General features: G+C 42.3%; 1 protein-coding gene across 5 annotated transcripts in view; it reads right to left on the reverse strand.

Annotated features, from left to right (window-relative positions):
- The window catches only part of wnt6b (wingless-type MMTV integration site family, member 6b), a 37,157-nt gene extending 26,144 nt beyond the window's left edge, over nt 1-11,013 (reverse strand). The window contains exons 1-3 of one of the 5 annotated variants that reach the window (XM_086091378.1): nt 10,911-11,013; nt 8,761-8,917; nt 8,096-8,176 (exon numbers count right to left, since the gene is read on the reverse strand). Coding sequence is in view for 1 of the 5 variants with exons in the window: in XM_086091377.1 (XP_085947503.1) it covers nt 3,232-3,311 (80 nt within the window). In the remaining 4 variants the exon portion in view is untranslated. Of the gene's footprint in view, nt 1-1,093; nt 1,172-3,231; nt 6,787-8,095; nt 8,177-8,288; nt 8,324-8,760; nt 8,918-10,910 lie in introns of those variants that run through there. The other 4 variants (XM_086091381.1, XM_086091382.1, XM_086091377.1 and 1 more) reach the window with 4 other exon arrangements.
- Nucleotides 11,014-11,115: the final 102 nt, after the last annotated feature.

An 11,115-nucleotide genomic window follows, 5' to 3' on the forward strand; every position in this document is an offset into this window, starting at 1 on the left:
CTTGTGAGCTGTGCCGTCTGCTCTCGAGCCAAATGATTAGAGCGCCGTAATCAGCGAGAGGCTCTGAAAGGACGGCGAGCTATCTCGCAGAATTTCATCCCTCTCATACAGTCTCACCCTCTTGCTCACTCTATCTACGCCGTAAGTATTTTCCTAGCTAGCCAGGCCGGACAAAGAGAGACTTTACAGAGGAGCGAGCGAGAAAACCGCCGCACGAAGTGTATGATGGGTCGCCCGGCGTTTTTTAAAACAGAGAACATCATTGTCCCGGGGGAGCCCAGATGCACAGGTGTGCTTTCACCCTCGCTGCGTCGCAGTCTCGCAGCGGACGAGTGAAAGAAGATGACAATATATGTCAGTGGGGATGAAAAGGAAATAGATGCTATCGATGTTGACTCCCTTTCGTCCAGGGGTTACCAACATGGTGCCCGCGGGCACCAGTTAGACCCAAGGACCGCATGAGTAGCCCGTGGGGCCTTTGCTCGATAATTTCATCGGTGAAACAGAATCGGACAACGCATCTTAGCATGATCTGATCTTCCTCGCTGCTTTCCCCGCAGGTTTCACTTTTGTGTGTGCGCGTGTAGTCTTTCACAAGGGTATCAGTGATGATGAATATAACGGCGATGATAAAAGAAAAGAAAGAAAGAATGAATGGAACCTATCGCCAAAAGCGCGACACACCGAAGGTGAGTACAAATGCTGTTACTTTGTGTTGGCATGACAATTAACTATGTTCAACTGTTACTTAAAACTAATGGATTCGCGCTTGGGAATTCAAGTTTCATTGTTTCCATTTTGGCTCGTCGCAATCATTAAATATCATAAGCGGAGAAAGATGAATGCGACAAACAAACTCCTGTTTTAAAAGCACCCCGACTCCAAGTGACTTGCAACAAGCGTGCGGCAAATGTTATTCTGCCCTCCTTTTGACAACATCATCAGCTCATTGCTAGCAGTCAATGGGGAAACCCCCACTGACGGGCTAGCAAAAATTAGCACTGCAAGCTAAGAGACGGATTTACCTTCAAATATGATATTCACACACAAACGCTTATTAACACATTCCGACAGATATTATAATAATACTCACCAGCATATACTCGTCTTAATCTGCGAGTGAAATGAATTAATAAAGTTCAATCACGACTGTCTTCTTTGACTCTTTTTATCTTTGTGTAAATGTCTCTATCCATGCATGCGCTGCACCACACTGCCCTCAAGAGGCCAAAGCGTGCACAACAGTCACGGCAGGTAAAAAAAAAAAACAATTATTTTCATTCTTTCCCTTTATTTTCTGTTTATTCTTTCAACTAATGCATATTTAAAGCTGAGCTAAACTAGTTAGATAAATGCAAAGAATAATTATGTTTATGAATCGTGACTTCGATATCAACCAAAACGACTACGGCGAGCCGTAGAAACAATTAGACCAATGACGTGCCGCCCTACTTGGCTGCATCCACTCAGAACAGCAACAGTAAACATTAGTTTGCATAACGCAGCACAACGCGGGTTCAGAACATTGAGAGAGCGATTCTCCCGTACGTCCATTTGCAAAGTTAGCGCACAGGCTAGCCAAGTTAGCACTACTTTAGCTGTGTTTACTTCATTCTGCATGTTCAGTTGACATACATTGCTCAACATACAAACCAGTAAGTGGTTAAATAAAGTAGCAGGAAAAGTGTTCAAACCTTAACCACGACTGTGATGCGGATGTGCTAACCACTATTCCACCGTGCTGCCCCAGACAACAAAAAAATAAAAAAAAAGAACAATTACAGGTGTGAAGCAATTCTATTTCCATTTCCTTACGGTACATATTAAGAACAACAGAAGAAGAAAAAACACCCAAATGTTTTGCTCCTATAAATGTTGCTTGCAAGCAAAGATGGCGCGCTCGGCAAACACAATCGAGACAACTTCGCCCATTTCCTGGTCTTGCCAAATGTGCCGCCTCAGCACATCAACCAGATTCCATCTGGCAGTCAACGCTCTCATCAACATTGTTGTGATTTTCCCCCACCGGGTTGATTACAACATGTTCTCATCACTTCCCAATATGCTGATGGGAAAAGTCAACCGAAGGAGTGCGAGTTGGCTGTCGGTCATGACAGGACGGAACGCGAGCGCCAGGCCAAGGCGTATAGAGAGGCGCATTAAGCGCACTCGCACCCGCGTGGCCTCCTCGACACCTCAGCCCACGCCGACCTTGACCGAGATGGTATAAGTGGGAGGATTCGCTGGATCTAATCCCCAAAGATTGTGCGTCCGCCTGTGGGTTGCGGAAAACCACAAAGGAAGACAAACTGCACGTTAGGAAGAAAAGCGAAGACACCCACGAGACGGATGGACAGAAAATGTGGGATTGATCTGTCTGTCGCACACCTTGCTGAGCTGAGCCTGCATGGATTGTTTTATGATGACATATCCACTGCACCCTGAAGGGCCACCTGACATTCCTAACGCTGACCCCCAAACACACACACACACACCCACACGCACACACACACACACAACTGCAGGCAATGAGAAGACAGCTATCACCGCCCTCCTCCTTTCTTATTTCCTATTCTCCAAACACTCCATAAACAAATGCTCAGAAAAACCTTTAATCTCACTTTAAATTCTAGTTCCCCTCTCCCCCAAAAATCGAGGGGGGGGGGAAAAATCACGAAGATTCTATCGTTTTCTTATTATAAGAATGAGCTTTTCATCAAACAAAATATAAATAAATCACACTTGTCTCAAAATAAATAAAAGAAAATAGATCCAGTCCACCTGAAAAATATCTGAGTAACACATTGCATCTAGATTCTGTAATAAAAAATTTAAAAAAAAAAAAGTTTAATAATTAAAATGAACATGGGGGAAAAAATTCTGACCAACAAAAATAATGAAAAAAATCCAGTTTTGTCTAACTTAAAAAGCAAGCCAACAATTCACATTTTGTCTGAGATAAAAGATCTGCCACAATATCATGTTGTTGTTTTTTATTTATAAAAAAATAATTCTACAAAAAAAATGAAAATTTGATTAAATTTCATTTTTATCCCAAAAACCATTATATCAGCTAGACAGACAGACAGATATAGAAACTTGTGATTGTCTTGATTCCATTTGAAGCTTGCATGTTGCAATTATTTTTGCGCACGTCGCCTTAAAACTCAAAACGAAAGTCGCCGCCTTGCCACCATAAATATTCATCGCTTGTCATATTCAATCACTTACCACCACAATCCGATGATATTGACCGGGCAAAGCAAGATAAAGAAGAGAGCCAGTTGGATCCGAGACAGACGCACCGTCATGTTGGAGCGCTTCAGAACTTCCAGACAATTTTTGGGTACGAGGAAGAAAAAAAACAAAACAAAAAAAAAAAAACAAGAGGAATCCTCGTCTTGTTTTGAAGTGCAGCAAAGTGTCAAGTCAATCAAAGTTTATCATCCAGCTCCCCTCCCGTCGGGCGCATCTTAATGCGCAGCAAAGTCGGTCAAGAGGTGACTGAGCAGAGGTCCGAAGGTGCGCTTAACCTCTTCATCGTCGCTTCGGGTCTGTCTGTCACCTTTTACAAGTTGCCCGGCGTCCCAACGCGGCCCAAAAGTGACTTCTCCGGAATTGCCGGCGGAGCTTTACCAAACATCACCTCCACTCCCTCCAAAAACAAAATCAAGTACAAAAAAAAAAAAAAAAAAAAAAGAATACTTCCAACGACGGCGAGGCAGAAGAGCGGGTGGATTTTGTGGTTCCGTTCGGTTGTGCCGGATCGTCTTTTTTTTTTTGCGCTTTGGAAATGACTCACTGGTGGTCTTGCAGGCGCAGAGGAGGAGGAGGAGGAGGACCACGGTGTGTGTCAGTGTGTTTTCTTTGGATGATGAAGGGAGGAAAAATGCGCTCTTCTTCTTCTCGCACCTTGGTGTGACGTCGCTCCAGGCGTGGTGGAGCGAGAAAGGGGGGGAGAGAGAGAGAGAGAGAGACGATCGAGACACTGCAATTAGCTGCTATCCGGATTTAAAAAAAAAAAAAAAAAAAAAAAGAAGGCCAGCAAGAGGCCAAAACACACACGAGCATAAACACGGCTATAATGTGACTTGATGTTTATGGTGGGAGTCGAAATGAGAGCCTGTCGGAATGGGCTGACGTCATCACAGGTGTGTGTGGTATACCTTTGATATTTGCGCCGCCCTCATTGAAGGGCCTAAGATGTCAAGTCTGGGATAAAACTGGTTTCACCTGGATTGTGCGCTTGGGGGTGGTCCGCCTCACGTGGAGAAGTTCTGGGTTTGAATCTTAGTTGTTTGAAATGCTCTTGAAATGTGTTGGGGTTTTGCTTGGTGTCATATTTATCGTTTTAAACAATATAGACGTCACTTTTAGAAAATAATTAGTTATTCACGGAAATTCCCCAATTTGTAGGCAGGCTTGGAGCCAGTGTTGCCAATTTGGCGACTTTTTGGGGGTCAAAAGTGACTGGCGACAAACCTCGCGACTTCATAAAGTGACGGCCTATTTCAAAAGCAATAATAATAATAATAAAACAACAACAACAGAACAAAGTTCATTTGTGCTTCTAAACATATTTAGGTTGTTTTTTTTTTACCCACTTTTTGGCTCTCCCACGATGTTATTCCTCTCTCCTACAGTGCCCATTAAAATTACATACAAATAACCAATTATGCAAATTAGGCGATGACATCATTCCGCAACTTTTAGGACAGCCAATAGCTACTTCCCTTAAGTTGGCAACACTGCTCGGAACCCAATAAATAGGGTTCTGAAACGTTTGATGCTTGGTATCGGATAATTATTCAAATATTTAAAAAAATAACAATAAAAACAGACACCCAGATGTTTTGGGAAAATTCAGAGCACTAGGTGCGAGTTTTGGTCGTGTTATCACTTATCAGGCGATTGAAATCCAACCCTGGTCTTCCATAAGAGCTCTGACATCCAACTTGGTTCCCACGCCACTATATCAATCACATGCAACGCCCGTTCCGGCCAATCTGTCTTTAACCGGGACCTGGTTACATTCCTTGCTAACCCTCACCTATATATCCTGACAAAACATCCTTCAACTTTCACTACAGCCCCAAAAAAGCAGAAAAAACAAGGCGGTTTTACGATGAAAAAAAAAAAACATTTCTTTTTGACATCGCACGGTCGATTATAAATCAATCTAAATGGACGTTGCTGGGCAAAGAACCGCGTGGCTTCAGGCTGCGGATTGCCCAACATTCCTTTTGAATCGGATGGAACAAATCAGTATAATAAAGAGGCTTGTAAAATAAATCTGTACGAGAAAGAGGTCATATAAACAGTTTAGAAAAGGGGTAGGCAAGTTCAACATTTTGGTCTTCACTTCATGAAGAATTTGCCGATTCTGTGGCGTCCAGTTTACAGTCCACCAGGGAATGTAGAACTTGTTAACGATTTCAAAATGTTGAAAATTGATGTCAACTCTTGAACTGTCTGGGAGCTTTGTGACATTACGTTGCCTGAAGATTGAAAGGCAGGATGTTTTGAGTACGCCTGTTTGGTTAATAAAAAGAAAAGAAAAAAGTTTTAGATTAATGTGCACCGATTAATTTCTGCTCAACTTTCTTGCTCATGGCTCTAAGACCTTTGAAAAAGAGTTTGGGAAACCTCAGTCATTTGCTTTTGAATCATTGACGACATCAAATGAGCGTTTGGATGGCCGAGTGGGTCGCCGACTTTCTACTCCAAAAATCCGGGACAACGCGAACGGTAGCATCCAATTGGTTTCCTCTGGATCCTTTACGCTGCTCGCCGTTTCCTCGCCGTGGGGCGGGGAGGCGTCAGGAAGGGCTGCGTTTCTCCGACCACTTGTAACTTTCAGCGAAGCGGGTGTGTAGATAATCCGAGAGAGGCGATTAACAGCTTTTAAGCTCTCAACCGTCATTGCGGAGCAGTAAAGTCGACACAAGCTAGCGGAACCCACAGCGCGGGATAATCATGTCGGATAAATCCAATTATGTATATCTGTACCGAGCTTGAGAGGTGCCCTTTTGGAGACCCACTTAGGGCGCCAAAATCAGAACAATCAATGACGCATTTTGGTGAGAGACTGATAAGAAACACGATCAGGGCAATGTTACATGAGAGGTTATTGACAATTTCAAGTTGGACTCCAAACAAACATCAACGATTTGAAATCGAAAACCATTTCACATTTCACAAATGCCAGCCTGTGCCGCCGCCGCCGCCGCCGCCGCCGCCGCACATACCAGAAAGCGCCACTGTGCGTGTATGCAGCTTTAGCATATGGTTAAAATAGCACATCGCAAAAGGTAAAAAAATGACAGTTGAGCTGAAACCCGGAACCAGTTCTGAAAATGTCTCATCTCAACAGCCTGTGAATAACTCCAGCCGCAGTCGTGTAATTCCGACAACCGGGCTTTGAAGCCCCCTCGCTTCTCGCCACCTCCGTTTTGCACGAGCGCTTTTCTTCCCCCAATTTCAAGCTGACTCTTTGGGCCTGGACTCGCTCCGGACTTCCCTCGCTGCTGGATGAGTGTGTTTTGTAAGGGAGGGCTGATTTTTCATACTTGGCCCAGGCTTTATGGACAATAAAGATCTGATTTCAAAGTCCAGCAGGGTGTTGGGCCTGGGGTCTTGGCTCACAGCTTTAGCTGCCTGCTGGGAGGAGACACTACACAAGCCCTAACCAGATGGCCGTCATCAGCATACGTACAGGAGATACGTACAGTACATGATGTATAAGGATCCAATTCTTGTACACAGGCGTCAAACATCATATTTCACCTTGTTGGCCAGAATTGCATGATCCTTTTTTGTGTGTTTTTGGTGTGAATCATAACGACCACCAAGGAAATACATATACATTAGTGGTAGGAAATCTTTTAAAATAAATGATCTCATCGATTATTCCATAAGCACTCATAATTTATTCTATATATATATATATATATATATATATATATATTATTAAACACCAATAAAATTAGCCTATGCTAAATGATTAGTAATCACGATTAGCATTAGCGCGCTAGTGATCACCACTGAAGGTAAGCGAATACTAACTACCATTCACAAATACATCATTATATCTACATTACACATGTAATAGTTACTTGAAAGTAACTTAGAGATGATTCTTCAACATTATTCCATGAGTAAACAAGGGTCGTGCTTGTCAAGGCACTTTTGCTAGGCTGTTAACCGCATGAGTGATAATAACTTATTTTTCCTGTCTTCTTCTGGACATGTTTGGTGCGTGACTGCCCTCTACTGGTTAAGTGATGAACATCTAAAACCGATGTTGTATGTTATATTTATTTTTGGAATAATTACAGCCCAAGTGCTTTGGAGGAAGTTCAAAACTTCCTTTCCTGTGTTTTGAAGGAAGCTCAATGTGCTGTATTGTCTTTAATTAAAACCCAGTAAGTATTAATCATTTGGCCACTAGATGGTGCACTAACAGAATAAATAAAGATCAGATCACAGCCACTCTTGAAATACTGTGTGAAAAAAAAAAACATAGTTCCAGCAGAGTTTCGAGGCAGAACATTTTAGTTGACCTATTTTTAAAGTTGACTCAGCCAACTTGGTCGACCCCCCCCCCCCCCCCCAGCCCGAATGGGCAGTACAAGTACGTCGTTATTGAACTGCTGTTTAAGTTCATATCCGTCAACTGGAAATCCAACCGTTTTCCTACCACTAACGTAAATATTCATCAAGTACGTTTTTCAATGCGTAGGCAAGTTAGTCAATTTAGCGGTTAACTACTTCTGTACTTTTTTACTTAAGTAGGGCCTACATGATGAGTATGTGCAATTCGCAGACTTGGGAGTACTCCGGCCACCTGCGCTGCACGTCCACGGTGCCAAAGTCAACCTGAAAAGGAAATCAATGACCTCCTCGTGTATTGCGCAATGCAAAAGCCAGAGCCTGACCGCAAGCGCCCAGCGTGCTACGAAGGAGTCCCTATTGCGAACAGGTGGACGCGGTGCTTCTTGACTTTGGATGGCAGGTCCAAAGTCACTCTGCTTTCTTTTTCCCCCCGACAGCGTACGGCTCACTTGCCTGCTTTCCAATCACTCCCGTTACTCACGGTGTGACGTTTCCATCGCCGTCGTCATCATTATCGCATAGCTGAGAGGCATTGAAGGGGGTCCTTCCATTGACACGACATCTGTAGGAATGAGTTTTGTGATTTATTCCCAGCCGGCAACGGATATCATGCGGTCAAATGGTGACCTCATCGACTGCAGCTAAATGACCGTCGTAATATTCAACGCACGTACTCAAACTCAATATGAACTTTGCTCGTTGTAATGAATGGAAATATCATGAATCCGTTCCAGCCTTCCTTAAAAAAAAAAACACACAAAAAAAAAGAACTATATAAATATATATATTATTTTTATTTAATTGTTAATTTATTATTTTTTTTGTTATTTTTTACAAAATTTTGACAATTAGCAATGTTCAATTCAATGAACTATAAAACACACACACAATAACATAAAAAAAAAATATTGAAAAAACATGGATAAACTTTAGCATTAGCATTGCAATATCGGACCAATCGCGTTTAGTTTGAAAGCAAACTTTAACTATAAGTTACAATAAACAGCTTGAAGCTTCTTTTTTTTTTTTTTTTTAAGATTTTCTCAATAGCTGCCACACTGCTCAGTACCACGTATATCGACTTTTTCCCGGCAAGTCAAAGCCCCCCCCCCCCCAAAAAAAATTGGGCCAAACGACAGCTCGTACCTTGAAAAACTCTCACACGTGGGCTGGCTCGCACGTCAGGGCGCCGGCGTGTACTTGTTTGCTGTCATGACAACCCAAAGTCGAACACCCACACGGGCACGTATCGCATCGCCGTCATCCTCTTTCATTCTCCAGGTTTTCTCGATCGTTTCTCACACTAAACATGACAAAGTGCACAAGGGTCAGAGGTCAAGTACATGTTGGAAATGTATGATTTCTAATATCAAGCTATGCAAACAATAGCGTCTGCGCTGACCTGATAAGTGTGGACAGAAATAATAAGTGCAAAGTAATGATGTGCAATAATGTGCAGACCCATCTGTGCCCCCCCCCCCCTCCCCCAAATTTTAACAGGACGAACCTGTGTCCTACCACACCTATCACACACACACACACACACACGCGCTTGACACACATTCCCCCTGGCTTTGCTTTCATTTGGGCGTGAAATGGATCCCTACTGTCAACCAGAATGCACCACCTAAAGTATCTCTGGATAGAATTCTCCTTCACTTTTTTTTCCTTCTCTTCCCTTGCACATGTGCCATTTTGCTTTCCACCAAAAGGGCGGAAAAAAAATGTCGCTGCCAAATCCGCAAAACAAATTCCCAGGCGATTATGATCAAAAATGATTAGGGATCCCATCCGAGCTGATATTTTATGTGACAGCCTAAATGAGATCTGAAGCAGAAACACATGACGGCCCTAAAATGTTTGAAAGGAGCCGCAGCCGTCCCGTCCCTGGGAACGCCGCAGAAAGCTACGCTGATGAAATTCTTCCACAACAAACACACGTGTAAAGGAGATGATTGGTGGAATTCATTAATAGCGCCACATATCGAGAGGAGGAAGGAACAGGTGGTCCAAGTGACTGTTATTGTTTGGTTTATTATTGTAGCTATTTTTTATTTTTATTTTTTTTTACTATGGGATTCATGTCAATTGGATTGACAGGTATTTGTATTATTCTTCTATATGTTCAATAGATGTTTAAAAAAAAAACTTTTTTTTTTTTTTTTAAAGATAGTCTAAATGACGAGCTCATAGCTAAGATTTTTTTTTTTTTAAGGATCAAATAATCTGCTAATACCATAACATATAATTTTGAACTGCCACAGTGCCACATGCATTTGATTGGTCGATCCGTTTTGTGATGCAATAGCTGTGCAACAACAGAGAAATCAGTTGTTTTGTTTCTTTTAAATAAACAGCAAGGTGGAAATGTGACGCGTGCAATGTTTGTCTCACTTTATTGGTCTGAAATGATTCACTTACGTCAAATATCTTTGTTATCAATCTATACCAAATGACAGCCATGTTTTCTTCCAAAACTAATTCAGTATAAGCCTATTTGTGATCATTTGAGATCATTCTTATTATTTCAGTATGTTTGCGACATTTTTGCTTGCTGGTGTGTAAAATTAGATCTAGTGAAAAATATGTGTTTTGCAAAGGTTGCGCAACACTATTATTAGATTATGGCGCAGGTGCAGTGAGGGGAACGATACAAATGTTGCAAAAATAAGCATGCCTGAATGAATGTCTCGCTTCTTTTTGTCTGCTTTACCCCAAAAGGGGAAACATGTACTGATACTACTGTAATATTTTTCCTTGCCAACTATTCATGAAAACAATATGGACAATAGAAACATGAGTAGAAAAAAAATGGCAAAGTCTGGAATAGTTTTAATGTAGCGTACGTTGAGTCCGAGCAACAGAAATGAATGGCATTGCAATCACCAGATTGTTTGCATTGAGCGCCATCTAGTGGATTTAAGTGGACACTCCCACAATATTATACAACTAACATTACTTTCAGGAAACCAGAATGTTTCAAATGCTCTGTGGTCCCCGTCTAAACACGACATTGTGAAGAATACTGCGTTTGTGGAATATGAATTCAATGGCAACAGCAAGCCGTTTTTCCACTTGCTGTCCACTGAAAATAACATCGCAACACCTTAAACTTGTAACGTCACATGTCTCACATCACATGACGAAAGCCAGTGGAGCCCGCACCGTGAGGCAAAATGGACCGCGAGATTCCGGGTGAACGTCAAGCGTGTTTTCAAATCTTGCGATTAAACATTTAGCTTGAAGCAGCCATATTAAAAACAAATCCCGTTTGTAAATCCGTCCTATATCCTTACCTAGAGCTCCGACACCTGAGCGGTCCCCCGTCCTAAGATGGCCGACCTGTGTTGCTGCTCACTCTGCCTTGCGCCATCTAGCGTTTTTATGTGCGTGGGTCAAAGTATCATCGCAAGTGGGAATGATTTTCAAGTCCACGTTAAAAGCTCGGGCCCGACCAATTTTTACTGTTTCTAAACCATTAAATTGGTATTTTGTACTTTG

This window comes from Leptonotus elevatus, chromosome 12, assembly GCF_054856555.1.
Source record: "Leptonotus elevatus isolate MCC_2025b chromosome 12, RoL_Lele_1.0, whole genome shotgun sequence".
Lineage (NCBI taxonomy): Eukaryota > Metazoa > Chordata > Actinopteri > Syngnathiformes > Syngnathidae > Leptonotus > Leptonotus elevatus.